The 27,910-nt window shown below is 31.9% G+C and overlaps 1 protein-coding gene across 16 annotated transcripts in view; it reads left to right on the top strand.

Annotated features, from left to right (window-relative positions):
• Positions 1-27,910, top strand: part of LOC143191665 (uncharacterized) — a 183,579-nt gene that overhangs the window by 137,718 nt on the left and 17,951 nt on the right. For 14 of the 16 annotated variants that reach the window (XM_076396989.1, XM_076396986.1, XM_076396996.1 and 11 more), the window contains 2 exons: positions 22,696-22,846; positions 25,243-25,447. In XM_076396989.1, coding sequence (XP_076253104.1) covers positions 22,696-22,846; positions 25,243-25,447 — 356 coding nt within the window. Of the gene's footprint in view, positions 1-2,099; positions 2,321-22,695; positions 22,847-25,242; positions 25,448-27,910 lie in introns of all 16 variants that reach the window. The other 2 variants (XM_076396990.1, XM_076396987.1) reach the window with 1 other exon arrangement.

Genomic DNA, 27,910 nt, shown 5'->3' with positions numbered 1-27,910 from the left:
CAAATGCGGCCGTTTTTCTGCAATTTCGTCCTTCGAACGGTCCAATGACACTATGTAATAGTCGCAGTTGGTGGTCCTTCCTTTTTCAAGGTAGTCAATGAAAATTATTCCATGCGCATTCCAAAATACAGACGCCATGGCCAAGGACCAGTCGACTGTTGCGTTTTCCCACGCTTTTGAGGGGGTTCATCATGTGCGGTCTACTCGGATGACTGTCGATTGGACTTCAGAGTGAAATGATGGAGCTATGTTTCATCCATTGTCACATATCGATGCAAAAACTCGGGTTTATTACGCTTGATCATCTTCAAACACTGCTCCGAATTATCAACTCGTCGTTGTTTTTGGTCAAAAGTGAGCTCACGCGGCACCCACTTTGCACAGAGCCTTCTCATACAGTTCACTCGATATCTTTAGAGTGTCTGCTATTTCATTCAATTTCAATTTACGGTCATTCAAAATCATTTTGTTTTTTTTAATGTTTTCGTCGGTAACAACCTCTTTTGGGCGTTCACGTCTTCGGTGCTCATTTCACCACGTCTAAACTTAGCATACCAATCCTTGATTTTCCTGGGGCAGTGTCCGGAAACTCATCAAGCCAAGTTTTTGCTTCAACTGTATTTTTGTCCCTTCAAAAAGCTATATTTCATCAACACGCGAAATTCCTTTTTATCCATTTTTTTCACAATAACAAAAGTTGCTTCACTAAAAATGCTATAATTTACAAATTAATGATCCGACAGCTGTCAAATTTATACACGCATCTTTTGAGTGTTAGGGTTAACTAAAAACATATGGATTTAATTCTAGTAGTGCCATCTATATGTCAGGCCAGGGACTTTTCAATTCGCCTGTTAATCCCATCACTCCTCAAAAATTCACAGATGTAAAAAATAAATAATCGGATTATTTATGCTTTTGACTGTGTTAAATCCAAAAATAACTCCCTTTTTGTCATAGGATGTCACGTTTCTTTACAATTTCGGTTGCTATGCTGCTAAACCATTATTGATACATTTTTTCTAATATACTTGCACTAGCACACATTAAAATCCTTTATTTTTTCAAATAAGGCTCCTTTTCATACATTTTTGCTTGTGGGAAGAATCTAGAAGGTTTCTCTGAAGCGTTCAATAGTAGTCTGAGATCATTGAGATGCTCCGTTTCCTTGGTATCTTTTCTCGATGTGTTTAATGTCTTGATAGTATCGTTCATCTCAGGAACTGTGAGTTTTAACAGTCATAAGCCGTCTAATATATTGTCCGAAAGGCCTGGAAACTTTGAAATTATGCACTTGAATCAATCTCAATCTTTGGGAACTGATTTTACAAATTGCTTCATCGATATCCATTTTATGAGTAGCTGTGGTAAAAGAACTTTATGTAGAGGTACCTTACTAACGTCCTGGATTTTTTTCCACGTTATTTTCGTTTGCAATATACCAAAATACATAAAAATCAGTTGAAAATACTGGTTTAGTATAATAGGTTTACTTTCTATGACAGATTGGTTTCTCCAGTTATAATTCTTGGTTATAGACTTATTAATACACTACTTAGAGATTAAGCAAGCTGCGTTATTTAGTTTGTGTTTGACAGCCATTGATAGCAGACAATATCCTGAAAAAACGCTGTATGTATTGTAAATGTGTGAGTTAAACAGAGATTAGATCAAAAGGTTTTACTTATAAAACTACCCTCGTATAGTGCTGCGGTTAAGGTTCCACCATGTTTTGAATAAACCATTGTGCAAAGCAATTTTTATTTAATATATTATCTGATCATATTCTAAATGCGATAACAATACTATCAACAACAAGTAAAACTTAAATGATTTTATAAAATGTCATACTATATTTATGGAACAGAAATATAAATCCTTATCGCACAACATAAATGATAAAGAATTTCACGTATACATACTTACATTTTTATACGAACGATGATTAAGATATTGTGGGTTTATTTCAAGTTCCAAGTAACGAGTACATCATGATGTATAACGTATTAGTTGGGTGTTAACCAAAGGATCGAAATAACAAAGAGTTTCCTATGTTGTTAGTGTGTTATGTTTAACAAAAAAATGTGTGTATTTTTTAGAAAAAAAATCATAGTGTAATGCGATCGAAACCGAAATAAATAACTCAAGTGGTAATACGTGATATTTGTATTGGGATAATACGAGTGTATTCGCGGTAAATAGTTATAAAGGAAATAAGGCGACATGACTCTGGTAATGAGAAGACATCCCATGGATGATTTTACCAGTAGAGTAAAATACGCTTTCATTCAAAATTCTCGGCGCCTGCGTCAATATAAAGGTAGGTATTTTTCTATACATATCAAGACAAATTAAGGTTTTCATAAAATAAAACAAAAACTACTTCAAGAATTATTTAGGATTTCGCATTTTCACTTCCAATTCGCTAATTCGAGGTCATATAAATACATAAAGAAAGCATTGGTATTTTACAAACTTATCGAAAGTAAATCTGTGTAAGTGCAGTTCACATATAACTAGACCGCACAAGCACGAATAACAATAAATAATACTATCACTCCATATAGCAACAACGCTAAATATCTGGGAAGGAATCTTGATGCAAGACTTCGCCGGAAGGAACATGGAACTGGAGTTAAAATATAGAAAAATATATTGGTTAATTGGAAGAACGGCCCCCACTTTTACAAAGTTTTCTCATACCCAAATATTGGTGAATGATATGATGTACACATTCAGTTGATATCTTTGGAGTGTCTGCTATTTCATTCAATTTCAATTTACGGTCATTCAAAATCATTTTGTGGATTTTTTTAATGTTTTCGTCGGTAACAACCTCTTTTGGGCGTCCACTGCTTTCACCGTCTTCGGTGTTCATTTCACCATGTCTAAACTTAGCATACCAATCCTTGATGATTGATAAAGATGTACAATAACCATAAATACTAAGTACTAGTAACTAGTACTAATAAACTACTAGTAACAATGCAATAAATGATTTTAAAAAATTGAAAAACATTCACACAAAGATTGACATATTTAGGGGTCTCTATTTTGCTTACAAGAACATAGCACAAATTACAAATTACATTCTTAAGAAGTAATTAAGATATATATACAAAATATGTAATTATAATTCAATTACGTATTTTAATTACAGGTAATTCAGATGCTGCCCAACCATACTTTTACCGAGTGATCTATTGTCAATCAGAAACCATAGTATATCTAATTAATTCAACCTTAATTATATACAGTCACATAATATCGCTTCCTGAGTATCAATCGAGAGTTCAATGAATTTTAAATAAGGCATTAGAGTCGAGTTCGTTTCGCTTATTGACATAACAAAGGGCTTATTAAAAGAAACGCTTATAAGTCGTACCGCAGTACCTAAACAAATTTCAGTATAATAAACGGTCCTTTATCTTGTCCAGACGTCCAAAGAGCATACTTTGTGGGTAAGCCGCCATTCGGACCTTAATGATCTTCGATGTTGAACTGAGAGCTTTATCTGAAGTGACTCTAAAAGCGTCAAAACGGTTTTAAATGTTATCTGTTACAGAACAGATGTTTTACTAGATCCACTTAGCCGCTGCTATAAAGATTACAATAATGTTATCGATAAGAAATGTGTGACAATGGTGATAACAATTATTTTGGAACTCTTAATCTAAATAATAACGTGAAATCGATGTTTTATTCTATAATAGTTAACATAATTCAGTCAATATTTTTACCTCGATGATAAGTCAACTTTTATCAAGAATTCAATACACATATAGCACAAATTTCAATAGAGTATGTTTATCATTACTTTATATAAATTAATTAATTATACTGATTGCTTCACAGGTACCTGCTCTTATTTATTTATTGAATTATAAAGTTTCTTTAAATATCAATGTTTGTTGCCTTTTTTTAGTGCTCCAAAAGCGAAACATAAAAATAATTCTATGAATTACTAACAGTTATACGTAAATTTATAAGTTAATATTAAGCGAAACAAGAATATCTCGTGTACTAGATGAAGTACCGTCAAATATCATAGAAAAGTTTGACTGATTGCTATTTTAAGATTATCGTAGATTCGATCCATATGAAATTTAAAAATATATAACAAAATATTATTGTATATAATAATCATTATACTTACTATACAATTTAAATAAGATTTAGCCTTAAAGCATAGACAACCTCCAGAAGTTAAAATCACATGAACTCATATAGTGTAAAATCTTAACTTTTGCTTAAGCAGTCTAACTTAATTTTAATTAGAGTTAACTACATGCTCGTGTATTATTTATCCCACACTCGTTCTGCTTGTATATTTATGCAAGTACAACTTAACAATACTAATAAATTGATTGTATTGTAATGTAAGACTGTACTAAGCAAGATCTAGCTAATTTAAAAAATATATAAAAACATCAACCTCAAATAAAAAATTCAGATGCAGACTTTAGACCAACCTATGACAAAGATTGTGGAGTATTAGCAGCACGTTAATGCAAGCAAGTACAGTTTTAGAATACAGCAAATATTAATGATTATAAAATAAATAAATAGAACATAATGCAAAATAAAACCGTATAAATATATATTAACCAATATTTTAAAGTTACTTGGTAGATTAGCGTTGGGAACTATCGACTGAAAACAGTCGAAACAGGCGATAGAAAAAATAGCGACTGAAAATAGTAATTACTATTATTATATTAGTCATTCTAGCCATTTTTTTACCAAAATATCTTCAGATGTCAATACATTCTTGGTCAGTAGTTTTGTCTTGAATTTGGAGTTGTGGAACTATATTTGTATTTTTTGAAGATAGTATGGAAGATACCTCTTTTGTAATAACTTTTTGTATCGCCTCAACATTATATGCAATACCAAATCCTGCTTTTATAAATCTAGGATCTAAAAATGTGGATTTCCCGTATATCGTATTCATTTCTATAATTGCCATTTTGTTATTGTTGTCATCTAATACACAATTTTGTCATTTTTTCCCCATTCACTTGTTAAAATCCTGGATTTGATGGAATGTTGCAGTCCTCTTATTAACCGTATAATTAAAAACATCGTTGGGATATCTTTCACTAGATAACTAGGTGGTCATTATTTCAATGGGCTAAAAGTTGAACACATTCTGTTAAGATAGTCCATTCGTTAACAAATAAAAACTGTGGTGTTCTTCTTAATAGCCAACAAAAAAAATTGTTGAATATTAAAGTAGAGTTTTCCTATCAGAAAATGTATTTACTACAAATATTTAAAATATTTTATTCACCTCTTTACGGTTAATATTTTTAAAAGAAATTTAACAACTGCCACTGTAAAAAAATTCTTCAAATCTTTTGGATGTATGCAATTTCTGAAACCTTTGTAACCCAATTTTAGTTTTCAAGATTTTAGGAAAAAAGTTCCGACAAACAAGAGGCTTGGACAAAAATCGTGAAAGTTTATCAAAAAAGTATTACCTATCATGCCAGTCAAAAGTATCTTACTATTTATCATTTACAATTTAATTTTTTTGCCCTCGAAAACTAGCATTTCAAAATGCTGCTATATTAATTTACAATATATAGTTATTTACAAGTAAACTACAAAAAAAAACATAAAACCACATATATTATATATAAATATATATAAGCATAAATTCAAGGACATTCAACGCATTACTTTCAAGGTCGCTTCTAGGACGGAAGGCCAGAACGTTAAAAATCAGTCGAATGAACTAGTAGAACCGAAAATAGTTACTAAAATTACACGACCGAAACAGTCGATAGTAAATAGTGACCAAATCAGTCGGACCGAAAATAGCGATTATATAAACAGTCGGTAGTTGATTTCAGTCGATAGTTCCCAACACTAATATTTATGTATTTTTTCAATTTCTACTTATTTTCTTATATCAATGATAATGCTGACAATAGTTATATTAATAAGGTCTCTATTCGTCACTTGACAATTTTTAAGAACTAAATCCTTGATTTACATGACGTGATATTTATTAATAGATGTTGAAGGACGATTAGGGTTTCCATTAACCTCCACACCTTCTCTGCCTTCTTCGAATACTTTATATCAGCTTTTGTATATAAACGAATAAGATTTATCACAACTGCTATTCCGAATGTTTTCATTCATGTTACAAAAATCGATAAAACCAACGAAATTTGGTGCTGCCAACCTGACAAAAAACACAATTTTATCCGTCATAACTGTCTATATATATTATTCAAAAATCAGAATAATATATAAATATTTGTTTGAAACAAAACATCATTAATAAAACCCTAAACTTTTTACTCCAACCGTTCGAATTATATATAGTTACCCGAGGTTTACCCGTTGCTGTTTTGTTTCATCTGAAAATAAAAATAGTTGACAAGACAGGATACTTGCCAACAGTCTGCGTTTACCCGACAATGATTAATACAAATAAATCTCACTTTCATCCGGCCAATAGAAATAACAGCGATAATTAACAGAAAATGTGAGAGTTGAGGTGGGAAACAGGGAGTCATTTGTTTATTATTGTCGAATTAGGCCGAGTTTATAGAAAGAACCGAGGCTTAGTCATCTAGGCGATGGCGAAAGAATATTTTGTAAATAAATGAGGAAATATACCCTAGAGCGTTTTTGTATAGCGAAAATATCACTTGGTGTCAGTTCGTTAGCTTATGCATTATCTGTTATATAAAATATTTTTAATAGTTTCCACATTTCCATAGCCCTTCTGAATAAGAAATTGAAACTGAACAGGCCACGTTGCATCAGTTAGATCTAGTGATTGTAGAAAGTAAATTATTCAAAAGAGTTCTATGATCAAATTTTAGTTTATTCGCGATATCGCCAGATGAAAGTGCAGTGGTAAAAGCGACGAGACGGTCCACCTACTGTTGCGATAGTGGCGGGTTGGAATCCTGCTGGGGTATAGTCGTAAATTTATGAAAATGAATGACCGACTGAATGAATTATTGAATGAAAATTTATGACAAGGAAAATGATCCCAGTGACGCCAGTAACCAGGCTGGGTAAGACCGGATGTCGTCTGGAATGATTTCTAAGTTGGACACTCGCCAGTCGGTAGTTAAACAGTCGGTGCAGTCCAGATAAACACTCGTTGGTAAGAAATATATAAAAAAACAAGAATCATCAACAAACATACCACATACATATCAATAACCCTAGGCTCTTAAGTGACCTTTTGGAGTATCAATTTTCAAGTGCAATAATTTTTGTTCGAGCAAATGAATTGAAGCGAATGAAATTAAATTAGAACAAAGAGGAGTAAATAATAAAACTGCAACAATCATTCAAGAAATATACAGGATAAATAACAATGCCTTTATTGTAGACAACACGAAATCAATCAACCTCAAAACACAAGCAGGGCTAAGGCAAGGCAGATGTTTAAGTCCAACCATGTTTATAATATTAAAACAGAATTATATAGTCTATTTAAAGTTTTTTTGTACATACATCATCAAGATGTTTAATATATTGCCTGCCGTAATTTCTAAATTCGTTTTAGAATCAGACAATATTTTCCTTCTTATTTTATTTTAGTTAAAAAGAGACTGCTACAATGCTGTATGATTAGTTCGAACACGTAAATGAATGAGCCTGTCAAAGTCGTCCGGTTGTCAGATATATGCAAAATTCCTGGAAGCAATAGTGATAAGAGGTTATAAATCTAACCTGTAAACTATTGTAGCTGTATAATTAACTGTAGTTTTTAGATGTACTATACTGTTAAAATAAACTATACTTGATAACATTTTTGTTCAATTATTTTATTTAGATTAGGATTTTGTTGTATATCAAAGCTCAACTTAAGTAAAACTCAGAGTAAATGCGGCAACATTGCGACGTTTTAACATAACAAATTTTGATGACGTATGTACAAAATAAATTTTAATACACAAAATACAAAATATCTTTTAATAGAAATATCTGTAGGAGCTTTTGCTAATTATTTCATAATAACAAATTATACTTTTGACCACCTAAATAAATGCATTAAAATATCTGGACATAAAAATGGAAGGTTTCTTTTTCTTAAGCGTTATATTAAATGTTCAATGTGGCTACGATCATCAAAAAGAAAAAAACATCTATATTAAACGATCTTAATTTAAAAAGACCGTTAAATAGCCGACCAATTCTTATTCGAAATTGCCGCTGTGACATCATAACACATAAAATGACCGTCAAACTAATTGAATGATTAATATAAGCAACGGTTTTATTAAATAAACCACTCGAAAGTGAGACAGGCATGGATGGGCGTGAAAAGTTGTTAGAGAGCTCTTCAGTTCAAACGGAATTCCAGCGCTCCATTTGCATTAAAACTAGATTTGTAATATATATCGGCTTTTGATCTATTATATACAGTAAATATATAATAAAAGATATGGCCCATCATTTAGAGTACTTTACTATAAGGTTGTAAAGCATTTTTAAAGAATTGTAGCCCTTTGGGTAAGACTATTAGCCCATTTTGATAATCTGCATCAGGTTGTGTTTATTCTTTGCTAATTCTACAGTTATTTTTTTATGGTTGTGAACATTTGATGAAATCAGAAAAAAATTTATAAAACATTTCTTTTTAATTGGCAATGGAGGAAATTTAAAAAATATTGGAAGCTAAATCAAAAAATTAAGTTTATGAATATATATTAATCCCATTAAGTATCTATTAGTACACTATGTATTACTGGTACAAAATGAATTCGATAATGTAACTAAAACTGAAATATGTATACAAATTAAAATATACTCTAGATGTGACAATATCTAGAAAAGGGCCTGGATGGAATCAATTTTCAAAGCTCATATAATGGCAGATAATGTAAATTGTATTAGTTATCTAACTCTCTTTACTAGGGTATGTTAAATTTTTATATATCAATATAGTGCCTAAAGTTGCAAGATTACCAGAGAGCCAAAGATATAAGATATATTTAGAGCACATTGGTGGTGTGTATAATTATAATACATAACGGAATAACATATGTTATATCAATGCTGTTACTTTGATATTGAAGTTTACTATACTTGACATCAATTTTCTTTAAGTAACGTAATAAGTATATTAATACAAGTTTGATTTTATCAAAAAAGGAGACTAAAATATACAAAAAAAGACACTAAAACCTTGGAAATAAGTGCCTATACAATTGTGGTAGCAATCTTTCCATAAAACGTTTACTAAAAAGAAACTATTATAAATATTAAAATACTTAGTATTTTTCATAATTTTGAATGTAAATATTCACTGAAATCCACGAAATATAGCATAATTAGGTCGAATAAAATGCAAAACAATAATACAGGCAATATGCCGATGCATTATAACGATTAAATTTAGAAAATAACAAGAAGTTGTATGTCGTCAATCAAATAGAATGGAAAATCATATTTCAAGTTCTCCTGAATAGATTAACAACAGTTCCCAAAGGCCTCCGGCCACGTTCGGGCCGGACAACAACAGCAAAACGGATATGAGATAGTTGAAGAGTCGCGTGTTGATCACGCAACTCGTCAAAAAGGACTCGCACTCTGTACGTGAGCTGAATAATAATCAGAGAAAATTGCAACCATGTAATATTTAATGGCAAACAACGTACCGTCGTATATTTCGGCTTTATTTTTTCGGTACGTAGAGATAAAATTAAATTATAACTTAAAAATTAGCCTCCTAAGAGTGCCAGTTTGTCAATTTGCCAACAGGTCAGTTGAAAACCTGAAGCTACTAGAATTAAATCCATATGTTTTTTAGTTAGCCCTAAACCTCAAAATATGCGTATATAAATTTGACCGCTGTCAAATCATTAGTTTGTGAATTACAACATTTTGAATGAAGCAATTTTTGTTATTGTGAAAAAAAATGGGTAAAAAGGAATTTCGCGTATTGGTAAAATATTGATTTTTGAAGGGAAAAAATACAGTTGAAGCAAAAACTTGAACAGTTGAACCGGACAACACAGAATAGTAGTTAATTAATTTGTAAATTAAGATTGTATTAAGCATATCTAATGTAAGATGTAATTAATAAAAAAGTTTTTTTGATATTAATAACAAGTCCAGACAAGAAATTCTAATTATTATCGGACAGTTCAATACATCCAGTTCAAATGCTAAAAACTTTCCAGACAAGATAGGAGTTGATGAATCATAGTTGGAAGAAGGTTCCATGCCAATACTGTTACATTGTAGCTATTGATGCAACCAAATAATAATCTCTGGAGGTTAAGCTTCAATTGAAGCATATTTTATCCACTAAAAGTAGTGTTTAAACAACTGAAGGAAGTTATTTTTTCTATTATGTTGTTTACTTGCTAAAAGTTTATATATCATAACTTTTTGTCTACAGAGAATTCTGAATTCCCGAGAGATTCCAAAGTTTTTGGACATGTACTGAGACAATTAAAAGCATAAATATACAAAAGTGGATCCTTTGTATCCATCTTTTTTCTAACAAAATAATCAAATGCTCTTTAACAAAAGTTCAACAAAATGCAACTTAAGTTTCCAAAAAAAAATCGACTCAATTACCATCAAATTCATAAAATAAATATAATTCTACGCGTACAAAACGTCATATTAACACTTATTATTAAACTAAAGTGGCCTAATTATATAAGACTTTTTCAGACTTCTTTCAAAAGAAGAAATTTCAAACTTCTGTTAATATAAACCAACGACTTACATTTATAACACTTTAAATTATCTATTACATCGTTACTAGTCGTTACCGACTATTTTACAATTTATTTCTACAAAATTTAAAAACTAGATATACAATATTATATACCTAGGTGGGCCTATCGGTACTTACTTAGTCTATATATTATCAAATATTAATAAATTCATCTCACTACACTACACAAGATCAAATGGTTTGTATTTTGTGAGTCTGTGTCCTTTCCTGGTGTTATCCAAAAGTTGTGATACTTCTATATTAAGATGAGAATGGAGTTTCTCCTCATATCTCCTTACAATTCCACTTACAATCTTGATTTCCGAAGTGACAGTCGGTATCTGAAGGTCTCGATGTGAATAATCAGTCCTATAGCATCTGGGTGTACTTACTATGCTTCTTAGAACTTTGTTTTGTACACAAATTTTATCCCGAATAAAACAAATCTAATTTGTTGCTTGTACCGACTTCAAAGAAAAAAACGTAAATAGAAAAATGGGTTTAGGCAGGTATTAAGCTAAATTGGTGTATATAGTAGAATATAAAATAAGTAGTACATAGGTTAAATAAGGCTTTTGTTTATTTTTAGTTATTACAACGATTATTATGAACATATTTTATTTTAAAACATTTTTTTTGTGTTAAAAATCTAAGTTTGATTATTTTTTACTTTTTAGTGAGTTCCTTAACTAAGTCGGTTCAAGTTGAAGTTTACCATACTAAAACACATTTTTTTGGCAAAATTAGTTTTTTTTTTCATTCAATATAATTCCCTTCAAGGGTGATTATAGGGACCCTTTTCCAACTTTTCGATGCCATTTTTGTAGTACGATTTGTACTTGGCTTCAAAATGGGCCTCAGTTTCGGCGATCACATCTTCATTCAACGAAAATTTCTTCCCAGCGATCATTCTTTTGCGATCTAAGAAGAGGAAATAGTCTCTGGGGGCTAAATCTGGAGAATACGGTGGATGAGGAAGCAATTTGAAGCCCAATTCATGGATTTTTGCCATCGTTTTCACTGACTTGTGACACGGTGCTTTATCATGGTGAAGCAGCACTTCCTTTTCTTCATATGCGGTTGTTTTTCGGTGATTTCATCCTTCAGACGGTCCAATAACGCTATGTAATAGTCGCTGTTAATGGTCCTTCCTTTTTTAAAGTGTGAAAATAATGAAAATTATTCTATACGCATCCCCAAATACAGACGCCATAACCTTGCCAGCCGACTATTGCGTTTTCTCACGCTTTGGAGCGGGTTCATCGTATGCAGTCCACTTGGATGACTGTGGATTGGACTTCGGAGTGAAATGACGGAACCATGTTTCATACATTGTCACATATCGATGCAAAAACTCGGGTTTATTACGCTTTATCATCTTCAAACGCTGTTCCGAATCATCAACTCGTCGTTGTTTTTGGTCAAAAGTGAGCTCGTGCGACACCCTCTTTACACAGAGCTTTCTCATACCCAAATATTTGTGAATGACATGATGTACACGTTCATTTGATATTTTTAGAGTGTCTGTTATTTCATTCAATTTCAATTTACGGTCGTTCAAAATCATTTTGTGGATTTTTTTAATGTTTTCGTCGGTAACAACCTCTTTTATGCTTCCACTGCGTTCACCGTCGTCGGTGCTCATTTCACCACCTCTAAACATAGCATACCAATCCTTGATGATTAATTTTCCCGGAGCAGTGTCCGGAAACTCGGCATCAAGCCAAGTTTTTGCTTCAACTGTATTTTTTCCCTTCAAAAAGTAATATTTTATCAACACACGAAATTCCTTTTTATCCATTTTTTTCACAACAAGGAAAGTTGCTTCACTCAAAATGCTATAATTCACAAACTAATGATCCGACAGCTGTCAAATTTATACACTCATCTTTTGAGGGTTAGAGCTACCTAAAAACATATGGATTAATTCTAGTAGCGCCATCTATATGACAAGCCGGGTACTTTTAAATTGACCTGTTATGTCATTAGAGGCGCCATCTATAGATTATACCACGAATTTTACATCCGACATCATGATGAATAATTGTTTGTACTAAAAAAAACTTTTTAAAAATGGCTTGTTGTTGTCGAACCTACACGTTCAATTTGCATGAGCGTATTAGGCAGTCATAAAAAAATAACAATCAATAATGTGCTTAAAAAACGAAAGAATATTCGTATAAAACCGCCCACCACCGCCACTTTCGTGTCCGAGTGTATAGCGACGAAGAGGTGTATTAAATCTTATACTTTGCCATTAACATTGGAAATTTTATTCTAAATTGCTATTTATTAAATTAATTTATATGATGATTTGAAATTTTAACTGCTATATGGTCCTTGAGTTCTAGTTTTTAGATAATATCAAGAACTACGCAGTAAAATTATATCATGCAATTTTATAATAAGTTTATAATTAAATAATTTTTGTTTATGGATTACATCTTACATTCGATATGCTTAGTACAATCTTAATTTACAAATACACTTATACAGTAAACAAGATTATGTGATTCCATCTTCTAATTTCCTGCGTGTTGTCCAGCAGCTGTATTGCTTCCACGTTGCCGTGATTTAGCAACCCTATTTCATGTTTTCAGGCGAATTAAATAAATGCAGATAAAGTAGTTTTGTTTTAAGAAAATAAGAAAAATATCGGAATAAAATAGTGTTGATAAAAAATATTGATTCAAAACTGTTACACATTGTTCCAACGGTTTATAGCTTTAAATAAAATAAAAACGACGAAAAACAATCTGGTTTTCTTTTAGAATATAACCACATTTTCAAAAATTTTTTTCAATATAATATAATCTATTATACGTAAACTTCAAAAGAGTAATGAATCAGTCTAGTTAGGTGCAGAGTACATACAGGCTTTATCACTCAATTTATTAAATGACATTAAGCTCTTCCCTGAAGCTTTAAATTAATTAATTTATATAATTTGATGGATATAATGTTACATCCTGTTTAAGAACGCGATCACTTATTTACACTATATCAAGCATCGACCATTAAAAGTTAAATATTCATGCAATATATATATATATATATATATATATATATATATGCTTGGCAAGCGACGTACTCGCTAATATACAAATATGCTGTATAATAAGTTACAATGCAATCTTCTCTACAAGCCTACGCTGTTATTGGTAGTTAATGTTACATATTTCATCAGCAATAATCATCAGTTGTAAAGTTTAAAAAGAAAAAATTTCTTGTTAAGAAGTAAAACACAAATATCACTTTACAATGACTAAAAAAAAATACAAAAGAAGTTTAATTAATACTTTTGCAACTGGCAAAACGAAAAATAATATCGAAATGTTTGAAACGATAATCCTCTTATAACAAGAAATCAAAAACAAGGGCATTTTTAAAAACAGAGGAATACAAATAAAGAAAGATAATAGTGGGAAAACAAAAATGTTAAGTAAACGTCAAGAACATTTAAATACATGATATGCAAATGCATACAGATGACTTATACCAACAAAATAAAGCATAAAAAGTCATGAAGGAGTCAAGATCGGTAGAACGTGCATTTTTAATGTGATGATTTCATCTTTCCTATAAGAAAATATAATGTATTTTTACATCGTACATTAAATATACTTAGTATTATCTTAGTTTATAAAATTAATTTATATTATACATGTGTTGAAAAATCTCGGGCGTAACAAAGAAACTCCAGTTTTTTGTTCAAAATTGTCTTTATTCAACAACGTAATTTCCAACGTAATAATCAAGAGCTACACACACATCATTCCAACGCCACTCTAACATTCCAATGCCACTTTGATAGAACGATTTATCTTTTGCCTCAAAATAGGCCTTAACCTTAGCGATAACCGCTTCATTCGAGTGAAATTTCTTGCCAGTGAGCATTTTTTTGATAGCCATTAGTCACCGGGAGCCAAATCTGGAGAATACCGTGGATGTGGGAACAATCCGAAGTTCAATTCATGTAGTTTTGCCATTGTTTTGATTGAATTGTGAAACGGTGCCTTGTCTTGATAAAACAAAAACTTTTTCTAAGCCATATGCGGTGATATTCACTGTTGATGATAGATAGTTTCAAGATAGTCGTTGAATATTACCCCACGCTCATCCCAAAATACCGAGGCCAGAACCTTTCCAGCCGATTGTTGTACTTTCGAGCGCTTTGGACGAGGTTCCCAATTGCTGGCCACACAGATGACCATCGGTTTTATTTCAGAGTGAGGTGATAGATCTATGTTTTCATTGTCACGTATCGATGCAAAATTCCGGCTTGTTACGTTTAAACATGGTCAAATACTGCTCAAAATCATCAATACGTTTTTGTTTTTGGTCAACAGTGAGCAAACGCGGCATCCACTTTGAACAGAGTTTTCTCATAGTCAAATGTTCATGAAATATAAAACCAACATGTTCTTCTAAATCTTTACGATCTTAGCTAACTCATGCAACTTTTCGATCATTCAAAACGAATTTGTGCATTTTTTTATGTTTTCTGGTGTTACCACCACATTTGAAAGTTCATTGTGTTCTGCATCATCGGTGTCTCTACGACCACGTTTGAAGTCAACAAAGCAATGTTTTATTGTTGTTTCTAATGGCTAAGCCATTTATTCGCTTAAACAGTATTTTTTTTCCCATCAAGAAGCGGTATAAAATTAAAACACGAAATTATTTTTGATTCATTGTTTTGAACATAACAAAAGTAGTCTCACTCTTAGCTCAATAACTCATAAACTTATGAGCAGAATATCATGAAATTTTAACAGTATTCTTTTCAAGGTTAGTTTTGAAGATTAAACACTATATACGTTCATGTAGTTTGATTCGCTTCAATCTTTTGGTTTCCCATGTGTTCGCATGTCCTAAGAATATAATAACATACTTTGTAAACACACAACAAGTAGTCAACAAAGACATTCGAGTGCGAGTTTAAAAAGGAGAACTGAAAGGATTATTTTTATCAATTAAATGTTATTATTGAGACTGTAAATCTTTGGTATCTACCACCATGATTCTAAAGTTACAATTACAAGAGCTTCCAAGATGCTGTGAACCAGGTGTTGGCTTTATGTTAGAAATATTACGTTTAGTTTTTATTAGATTTAAATAGAATTTTATTCGTGGATTACCTTCAAACTTGTTGAACAATAAACTCGAATTATAAACCTTTGAACCAATTTTTTTTAAATCTTGGAACCTATAATATAAACAGACCAGCACCTTATTTGTCAGATTTAGCTCCCTCTGACTTCGGGATTTTCTCAGACATCATAAAAATATTTCGTGGAACACGGTATTCCACTGATTGAAATCAATAATCACGTAAAATAATGAAGTGTTGTCAAGTTATGTATTCAATTATTATATTAAAATAGATATTATCTTGAATATTTAAATTAACTGATCTTTCCACACTCTCCGCTTAAATGACATAATTATAATTCTTATAATGCAACATTCTTCAGCCGCTACGGTCTCTTACTCATATATAAACTTGTTGAGGTATATTAACTTATTAAGCTAATGTTTTAAGTACCTAAAGAATGCGAAGGATAATAAAGCTTAAAATGAACTTATTATATTAACCGAACAGAAGCTGGTCTGCATCAAATCTTTTAAAAAATATTAATTAAAATATCATAAAAGCATGGAAATTTACTATATGAGAAATAATTAATTAAATAAAAGTTTGTTGTCGAGAAAATGGATTTGTCAGCGTCGTTTATATAATGAATGAATAGTTTCAAAGTATTTGTATCTTACTAATAAAATATTTGTAATTTATTTTTCTCAGTTATTACAGTTATGATAGCGATCAATGTTATTTCACAGAAAAGGTTATCTAACTGTCAGAAACAGTCTATTACAATATTACAAACTATCGAAAATTGCACAGAAATCTATTATTTCTCGCCACTACAAATATTTAAAAATAAAGAAGTGAAATAAATCGATTGCTAAGCATTTCAAAACTAAATGATGCTGGGCTATATCTTCGGATAGATGGCGTAAAATTTATGAACTGGTGTGGAATACAGATAGTTATTAAGTTGGCGTTTTTATTTACAAGTTACTGAACCTGTCTAGCGAATGATTTATTGCTTTATGAAAATTATGAACATAATTTTATGATAACACGGTAACATTCCCGCTAAGAGGCTATAAGGCTTGAAAGATGGTTAGCTACGACTAAGATATATTTATTTACGCGATTATTTATTATTCAGATTGGTGTATGATTCGAAAAAAACTCTTTATAAGAGACTGAAAGAAGAATCAGTGGATTAACACATATTTACCATAAAAGCTTTTAATTTGCTTTTAATAATAAGGATATACATGTTACTTCTATAGTATATTCAGCAATTGTTTCTTCATTTTTAAAGTTCCAACGAGTTTAATGCATTAGGAATCTTCCTATACTATATAGAATAGCCCGTGGACAATAAATATTATTATATGATTTCCGTTATATGATATAACTGTCCTGACATGAAGAAGATCGCTTCAGTAAGTAATATGCTGTACAACTTATAATCTAAATCTTATTCTAGGTACTGTTCTAACTTATTTTAAAAATTATCCTAACATATTCTAAAGGCTATTCTAACTTATTCTAGATATTATTAAATCTCACTCTATGTGTCTATTTACTACACAACACTTTATTCTGGAACCTCTGGAAGATATCTATGTTAGATTTGCTAGTAGTACCCCACATTGAACATCATAGGTCCAAATGGGCCTAAGTATTAACTTATACAATAAAACTTCGTTATCTAATGATAATTTTTGGTTTAGTTTAAGCCAAACGCTGTTTGCATTCCCAGATATTTAACGTTGTCTGCTTGCGGAAGTTCATGATTTTTTCTTGTACAAAGAGTGAATGTCACATGGATATTGTCTCCTTTCCTTTGATACGCCACGTTTTCAACGACAATTAGACTTTGTTAAGATGAAGTTGGGGTTTCTTGTGGCTAATATTGGATCCTCGTGTGTTGATAAAACCACTATATCGTCGGCATATTTTGCAACAGTAGTGTTTCTTGAGGTCGGTAGGTCAGCTGTATACAAGAGATATAATAGTGGACCCTACGGAACACTCGAATATATTGGGTGTAGGTCAGTGTATTCTTCAACCTGTTTGATAATAAAATGTCTGTTTATGAGGTATGATTTCAGAAGTTGAAAGTGCGTATGGGACAAAAGCTTTTTTGAATTTAATTTGCAGTCCAGTGTGCCACACCTTATGAAGGCCTGAGATATATCGAGAAATGCAGCGGAGCCATAATTTTGATCGTTTAAGTTTTTGTTAATTTCGTTGACTAATCCATGTATTTGTTCTGTTGTTCCATGTTTATTGCCGAAGCCAAATTGATGGTCTGGAATAATATTTCTCTCTTCTGCGATTATTTTGAGTCCCTTAATGTATAGTTTTTCAAGAAATTTAGAGATCACTGATAACAGGCGTATAGGGCGATAAGAGGAGGCGTCTTCTGATTTTTTTTCCAGGTTTAAGAATCATAATGATTTGAGCCATTTTCCAAGTGTTAGTAAAGTAATTAAGTCTTATCATGGCATTAAATATGAATGTTAATAATTTGATGCACTCTGAGGGCTCTTTTAAGATTCTTCCGGTAATTAGGTCACAACTAGGAGCTTTTTTAGCATTTAATTCTTTAAAAATTGTCTATTTTACTTCCTTGGCAGTAAATTTCTCATGTGGCAGATCAAAATGAAATGTTAAGAAACTCAACTATATTATTTCCTTTTGTTGCGGATATCTCAGACGGGTACGGATTAAATACTGTTTTTAAATTGTATATGTGTATTATGTTGTTGAGGTTTTTTAATTTTTTTTATTACTTTCTAGGGAGAATATTCCGTTGCATCTAAATACTTTTGAATTCCCTGATTTTGTTAAAACTTTTGTCTGAACTTTCAGCTCTCTTTTTGCTTTGTCGAATTTTCTCTTGTTTTCTTCTATTCTGATTTATTGCCAGATTTTTCGCCGTTTTCTCTTTTCAGCAATTTTTTGTTTGATTGTAGATGAAATATAATTAAATTATTTTGATATGTCGCGCTATTAGGTGTTGCATACCATGCGGCCTCTTGTATAGATTTTGTTATATTTTTTGCTGCTATTTCTGTATCTCTTTCTGTTTTGAGAGGTAAATTTAAAGATATTAAACTGTCTATTTTCTCTCTAAATAATGGAGGCTGTTGGCAAATTTCTGTTAATTTATATTGTAGCAATTTTTCTCAATAAATGCATTTTTAGAGTGGAAAAATGAGCAGAATGTATGTACCTAATACAATAGTACGATTTTTGAATGAATCTAACTTATTAAGTTATAATATGGATACGCTATTGCCATGCTGTCAGAAAGAGGGAACAAGTTGTCAAAAATGAGGGAAAATATTTTGATTGTACCCACGTTTTTCAATAAATGGCTTTTAAAAATGGTTATAAAATATGTGTGACATAACCTCAATTTTCTAATAGGAAGCGCATTAAGATATCAAGCGGACAATATAATGCGAAAGAAATGTTTAAAGTGTCGCCAACTACATTCCGACGTCAGCAGCGTAAATAATGTACCAATGTAATTATTTAGAAAGTGATACTCTCGACTCGGAGAATTTCAGTTGAAGCGCTATAGGTGACATGTCTGTAAATAACACTCTTGAAGAATAAATTTACGTAGTCGTTTGTGGACCAGAAGTGTGTTGATTTCTTGGTAAATAATGAAGTCGCCGTTCCCAGAACATAACATGATTTTTCCTTGTTTTTTTATTGCAATTATGCAACGTATTTAAGTTGTTTAATTGTGTCATATAATATTCTATTTTAACGTCCTATTAATATTCTTTATTTTAATATTTCTCTGTTTTGAAAGTCTAATAACTACAGAACCTTTATATTCCCGTGATAATTAGATACTTTGCTTGATGTAGGCGTCTCTTTACTAGTGGGATCATATTTACATTTTTTTAGATTTATTATCATCATCAGCACTGTTATTATAACCTGGTTTACAAGTCTGAAGTAATTCCTTAATCTGAATAATATGCCTTTACATTTGACAGTTCATTGTTGTAAGCTTTACGTCAGCAAGGGCCATACGTTTATTACATATATCTTTCTTGTCTTTTTTTTAACCGACTGTAAAAGAAGGAGGAGGTTCTATGTTCGACTGTATATTTTGTTAAATATATATTCGCCGATTTCTTCGTCAATTGTGGACCGATTTTAAAAATTCTTTTTTTATTCGATAGAGTGCCCTTCCGAGGTGCTTCCATTGGAACCAAATCAAGATCTGATGGTGGAATCCGGGGAAATCCTCGAATTTCAAAGGCGCGTACAATGTTTTCACATATTGTTTCGTCTAAAATAATTAGATGTTTGTGTGTAATATTATTGCTGAACTGATGTGACGTAAGACACAACTCCTCAACGGTTAGGAACAGATGCCCGGGAAGAGATAAGTCTTAAAATAAAAGACGAATCGAGCTCCAGAGCGGCAGAATTCGTGTCGCTACAGAAAGCCATAGAACTGGTACGGGACAGAAGCCTCCCGGGACCAATCACCATTCGAACGGACAGTAGGATGTCCATATGGTGGGCCGAATACGCAAACACACGAAACAAGGACATAATGCAAATCAAAACAACCTTGCTAGATTTGCAGAAAACCGGTAGTGAAATATGGCTAAGATGGTGTCGGAAAATGACAACGGAGGAAATGGTAACCGCGGACAGACTCGCGAGAAAAGCCACCGGAACGGAAGAAATAGGGCTAGAAAACCACGGATAGATCAGCACCAGAACCATCAATAGGATCAAAGAAGGAGATGTAAAAAGAAGGTGGCAAATATATTAGGAGCAATCCATTAAAGGAAGAACCTTTTACAACTACTGCCAACAAATAGGGGCAGGAAACATAGGACTGAGTAAGACGGCGGTGCAACTGATGACAGGCTACGGAAATATGCAAGCTTACCTGCACAGATTCAAACTGAAGGAGACCGATGGACTCTGTGAGTGTCATACAGGACCAGAAGACACTACGCATATCTTGGAGACATGCGAAATTGGAAAAAGGGTAGATGCCCGAAACAGGCATCGGACAGCCGACGGGAACTACCAGCTAAGAAAAGTAGACGGGATAGTCAGTGAGGAAACTGTCACAAGGATCAACGTTTGGGCCGAAACGGTGATTGATTTTGAGGAATGTGATACCCAGAATGACAGCAAAGGAGACAAATGCTGGCGCGCAAGAATGTGGCCAAGCTAGAGATCAGGGACTGAACATGACAGGGAAGTAAGCGAATAAAAAGCGCAATAACGTCATGACGGTACCGAACAGGCGCTCGGAGACTCATCCGTGAACCCTTTTGGAGATTTTTTATAGGAACGACCAGCTCAGAGCTTTTACAGCATAACATCACCAGAGCCAAAGAAAAATGGTCTACAATTTCAACGGTTAGGAGTTAGAGGATATTTCTTTAAATATTATGGGAGCGTATGCTTTGCTTACTAATGTAGTTCAGTATAAAAACAGTTCAGTTTGCTTTTTAAGCATTATACATATCATATGAGAAGCCGTAAAAACAATGCGGGCATTGCATTGCTCTATGGTATAGTGGTTAGAGCGTTCAACTCACGCGGAGGTCGTGGGTTCTATTCCCGGCGGTGGCAACGACTTTTTGTTCTAGTTTGGTTAGAACATTTGTCAAATCACCAAGGCCAGGTAGCGCACCCCGGGGCCTGAAGCGTTCCTTAGTTTCAATCATTGTTTCTTTATTCCTTTTTACTTCATATGGGCTTCACCTATCCTTTGTAATACTTAATAAACTTAAATAACTGCGTAATTTATTGAGTAAATAACTAACACTAAAAAGAGAAAAATAAAATACTTAAAAAAAAATTGAACCGACTTCAAAAAATAAATAAGTAACTCACCAAAAATTAAAAAATAATCAAACTTAGATTTTTAACACAAAAAAAACGTTTTAAAATAAAATATGTTCATAGTAATCGTTAGAATAAATAAATAAAAATAAACAAAAACCTTATTTACCTATCTACTACACGTATTTTATATTCTATTATATACACACAATTTAGCTTAGTACCTACCTAAACCTATTTATCTATATACAATAATATTTTAACTACTACCAACGAATCAATTTGAAATCGGTGCCGAGCCTAAACAATACAAAAATAATAATATAATTTTGTGTCCTATACACAAAATTAAATTACGCACAAAACAGTACTATTCAGAAGATCGTCAAAGGCAAACTGACGACGAAGGCACAGTTGATGCCTACAAATAAATGTACAACAATTGAAAATGTTCTTCAAATATCGTTCTGAAAACCTATTACATTCTATTTGTATATGCGCAAGAGAAAATATTAAACTAATTAAATAACAAAGCTCGTTGCACTTTCATTTCATCTCATTTTGCATAATACGTAACTACAGTAAAAGTAAAAGCTGATAATGTCACAGTTGTTGATAACTACGTGACATTAAACTTGAATCAAACTTTGTTGAATATTTAACACAAAACAGTGAAATTGTACAACATCCCTTCATTCATCAAACATGAAAACTTTTATTTCCTTATGTAAAAAACAAAAGTATTCTTCTGTAATGTTTAATGATTCATTATATTTACAAATACAATGAACTATATATTTTCTAAAATTCAGATCAGATCTGTGAAAATCTCCTTAGAATATTTAATAGAAAAATAGTATTTCCATTGAAATCAGTTCATTTAATATCAAGTGATAGAAATAGAAAGCGTTAACATATAGCATTTAATAAAATTAAAGCCTAACCAGAACGAAACCTTTTGGAGGACAGAATATATATTTCATAATTTCATTAATTTGCGGTTTGTACATCCGAGTAGAAAATTGATTTAACGTGATTTTTTTCGTTGTTTCAGGCCGAGGCATGAGTGAGTTGGGGGTAGTTCGAGCCAGTCCTGACTCGGACTGCAACAGCAATCTCAGAAGCTCATGCCTTAGTACGACCTCCTCTCAAGACATCGATTTCATACAAGACAACTCGGATTATCAATGGTTTTTGGATTATGGGTAAGGATATTTGTTTAGTTTAAATATTAGTATCGTGATATAAGGACCGTGGAATTATTTTAACGACTTTTTCGTCAATTCCAGTTGTGTTCAGGCTGTTCATTCATTTTGTTTTCATATGCATCTCAAAATATATTAGAAATATATTATTATTATTCAGAAAACCTCCCTGAACTTATTTGTTATTTGTAGATTCAAATCCAGCGAAGTAGTAATATTTCTTCGTCTTTTAATGAAAAATGTTTTTCACGCATCTTTTTTTAAAATATGACAGAAAAGAGTCTGCTAATTTCCGCAAATGCGATGAATATTCCAACCTTTGGTATTTCCAATCAAATGTTTTGGCAAATGAAAAGTCGTTATTATGTGATTTTTTATCAGGAATGTTTCCATTCAGCTAGTTTATTGTTTTACCAATAGGTAGTTTGAGGTAGTTTATTAGCGAAATTTTTGGGAACAATCTAACTAACAAAGACGGTATCAAAGTAAATAGTTTTCCATTAAGTATTCTTGAATTATTCGATGTATACATACACCAATCATGGAATGCTCTAAATTACATGTTCGATTTGTTGAAATTTGCTCCCGAAGGCCTTGTTATCTTTCAGAAGCTTATGGTGATGCAGATCCGTCCCTAATTGTCGGTTTTAGTTTGAACGATTTAAAACTGAAGATATTAATGTCAATAACAGAAAAAAAAACGGCCTGGATACCCAGAAAAGGCAATGAATTGCAAGACTTATTGGACGAAAAACCTGCTCACACCTTCAAGGAATCTTCAAACAGCAATTGGTGAATCAACTCTTTCCAAAAGTTTACATGCGATGGGAAAGATCCAAAAAGAGTTCCGTTGCTTGCCAGGCAAGAAAGGAAAAAGGTCTTCTGTGGTGTATAGTGACTGGTTTCGAAATTCTGAATGTAGCGACCTTGAGGCATGTCGAATTTTACATAGTGGAATAACGGTCTACAAAATACCCAGAAATATAATCCCAGATGATGAATACGGACGGGGTGCCACCAGCGCCAACTAAAACACGATAACGAATAGCTGGCAACCTCGAGACGTTTATCTCTGATGTTATTGAAGGGTATTTCCGATAATTCAGTACCCGACCATCGTTTAGTTTAGACGTGCCACCATCGACTGCCCAAGCCTCGTCACTAGGTAAAACCGCTGCCATCCGTTTTATCTATTTTGTATTTTCTACATTTTTTATATTGCCAATAAATAACGGTCACATAATGTAAACACCACTGTTTCATTTCATTTTACCTCCATTCACCGAGCCATATCATTTACCCTAAATGAAGAAGTGCAAAAATGAATCGATGATTACAAATTTAATTAAAACCATCTCTTTTGATCCAGCACCATCATGTTGCCAGAAAGATGAGAAAAAGTTCTAGAAAATAATGGAAAATATTTTCATTAATGTATAATGAAAAAATACATGCAATCTTTTAATCAAACATTTGTTGAGAAATCCCAGGACTAACACGTAGATGGCGCTAGTTTTATTCGATTCCCCCTTGTTCAGTTAATACTATCCTTCAATATGATGCTCTTAAAACTTGCTTCCTTATGGCTTCACACATATAGAACAATAATCGACCAAAATCTTCATAAATCATAATGTTACTTCAATTAGTTAGCTCTGACTAATTAGAGTATCCATTATATAAAACCAAACGCCTACAGATAAACTCTATCATTAGCTTTCTGAAAATTATTGATATTATTCCCCAAAAATACATTCGTTCCTTTTCAAAATTTCAAGATTTTTTGGTTTGAAATGTCTGCACTGATTAGTTATTTCACTTTCCACTGATATAGTAATAACTATTATATACTATATTCAACCAATAAGAGGGATCATCAACAATCAATCAATCATCAACCGAAATAAGATATAGTTGACTTAATTGAAAAAAAAATCATACTACTATGTTCCTTCTAACTGAGTTTATTTTCCTTATCTCTCTTAAACATTCTCCCTTATAAACAAGATTCTCTTCACGTGGACACGTGTGACAAATATACTTCCAGCAATTAACGTGAGTTCCGGTGGGCGGAACTCACCATCTAGTTATTCATTCTAAGAACGAAGATGTCATAAAAAATTATTAACTCTACAACAATAAGTGTCGCTATCTAAAATATATAGAAACAACTAGTTAAATATGCTCAGATATAGGCATATAAGTTAGAATAAAACAAAAACTCATGTGATATTTTCTTTTAATACCAATTCCTTGTAGATTCTTGAAATAACCCTAAATCTTAACATTGTTCTAATTAAAATATCATTAATTATTTATTTATACAAAAAAATTAACCTACATAAATTATTGTTTCTTACTGCATCATACTTAAAAATGTTTCCTTTTTATTCCAGTTACCGAGATGGAGGGAGCAACCACCACACCAGCATACTATCCTTACCAGAAAGTTATGAGGCCGGCGACAATTATTACGACGCTCTGGCCAAGAACATGGACGCGAATCTGGCCGAGGCTGACATGGAAAGTTTTAAAACTGAAGATATCCATGCTTTGCTGACTAACCTGCCTCCAATGTGCACTGATCACCTAAGCCAAGAAGTGAGTTTTAGGCCTCTACTAACCCCTCATATACTTCATAAAGCTTTAAAATAGCTTCGAATGTGCATAATAATTTAACCCAATCATCTTTTTCTTCTGATTTCAATTAGCATTCGATCCTATGAATCTCTTCTCATAACAGTAATTATTTTTTAATATTAAATAATTTTACTCTCACTATATATATTCGAGAAAGAAACTATTGTTAAATAACAGAAATACTTTTTCCTACATCTCTTCTATTGTTATTACACAATTCTTCGAATAAGCCTTAATCGTAAACAACTTCAGAGTAGATGGGTATAGTATAGATAAAAGTTCAACATAATGATTTTCCAATGAACAACAAATTATTTTTAATAATAATTGAATATCGCAAAAAAAACAATCATCTCCTTAAACTTAAGAGTATAGTATTACTTATTTTAACCTCCGATATGTATTTGTGAAAATGGGAACTACTAATGTAAACAACTATAAACAACGGTTAAATTCGATCGTGTTATTTTATTGTTATTCAGTTATACAGTGTATACCGACACTATTCATAGAGCACTACGAAAAAAACAATGAATAACAAGACTTATTGGATGACAGCCCATCTCAAACTCTCAAAGATTTTATCGTATTGTTGTAAAAAAGGCAAACAGTAACAAGTAATAGATGCAGTCATCCTCTTGTTTGACAATGCTCGGCCGTTTTTTTGTCAGAAAGATAGAAAAAAGTTCTAGAAAATTATGAAAAATGCATTTGTAAGGTAAAAAATGATCATAATATATGCAAACACCTAACATTTCAACTTACAGTTCTTTATTATAAATAAGTCTTCAAATAGAAAGAAATTAAGAAATATTGTCAATGTTCTCTAGTATGTTGATTAAAAATCGTCACAGTAGTACAAGAGGATATCATGAAAATTTCTAGGAGTCTCCAAGCAGTAAATAAATTGTACAAGGATTGTAGTATACAAGTACTTCAAAAAAACTCGAAACATTTAATACACTTATCTTAAAATATCATTATTAAGTCATTTAAGTCACAAATTAATCATCATTTTTATCGTAAACAACAATACGGATTGATGAATAATAATGTTTTAATTATTTTCCAAAAAAGCACTTATTGAAATCTATTAGCCAAAGTCGAAGAATAGCTGAGTACTTTTCGTGCCCTAAAACAAATATATAAAACAGAAGATAAGACCAGTTTTATCAGAGCCAATAAACAATTAAATATTTATGTAAAAAAATATTGACTTAATGATTTTTACTAATTTTCTAAGATAATAAAATGCAGTAGCAGACATCAGCTATCTAACCGTATATCAACATCGTTAGATGCTAAACTAACTTAAGCAGTACAAGATCTAAAAAGAAACCACAAAAAATATTTACAAGTCATATTTTTATATCTCGAAATATTATCTTTTTGCTCCAAGTTTCTGTCTATCCATGTTCAAAGCCTTAAGACATAAATTTGTAAAACTCCAATGGATGTAAATCTGATTTATAAGACGCTTGTACACACAAACTGTGTCTCGTTGATTTTTATCAGATGCTGTGGTTTTTCTTAATTACATGAATAATTATTAATTACTTTCTTTCTTTGAACTTTCCCTTTTTTTATTTTTTATTTTTCTTTTTTAATCAAACATTTTAAAAAGCATAACAAAATCGCTATGAAATATAGTCAATTAATATAAGTCAATATAGTCAATAGCTGGTGGTACCATTTTGTGTATAGTCCATATTTTAATATAGCAAAATTAATATACGTTAATGTTTAATCTAGCCGGCTTGGTTATGTTTGTGATTGTCCTAGGCAAGAGTGTAAAATCCGACAAGGTAAATGATCCCAGTCACGCCAATAACCAGGCTGGGTAAGACCGGATATATTCTGGGATGATTTCTAAGTTGGTCGGTCGCCAGTCGGTAGGCTTAATGCCGAGGACCGTGGTTCGGGGCCCACGTTAAACAGTAGGTCCAGTCCAAATAAACCCATAGTTGGTAAAAAGGAGACTATAAAATATAAAAAATTAGTCTAGAGTAGTTTTTGAATTGCCTACTATATCTGCCATTGATTTCCCATCATTATCCTGTATCTTTTCTTCGGTATTTTTTACGTCACCTCATTTAAGTAACCAATACAATGTTTGTCTTTGTATTCCCTCCGGACGAACATACTTGTCCAAAACAGAAGTTAAACTGATATATTTTAAATAAGAATATTATATTACATAATAATGACCAGTATTCATCATACTTACAAATTCACAGAGAACGTTTATAATGGTTGTTGTCAAACTAATCCTAAACAAATAACTACATTTTGAACTTTCAAATTATAAGAATGATAATTTCTACTATTTTTTTCAAGCAAGTGTCATCTATAAAAGGGGCTCGAATACTCTTGCAATATATATGTTCAAAAAGTAAAAATGTTCAAAGATATTGTTAACATATA

Source organism: Rhynchophorus ferrugineus, unplaced genomic scaffold, assembly GCF_030347505.1.
Source record: "Rhynchophorus ferrugineus isolate W39M unplaced genomic scaffold, kcgeb_rfMv2 rfM2, whole genome shotgun sequence".
NCBI lineage: Eukaryota > Metazoa > Arthropoda > Insecta > Coleoptera > Curculionidae > Rhynchophorus > Rhynchophorus ferrugineus.
This window is presented reverse-complemented; position numbering and strand designations above follow the sequence as displayed.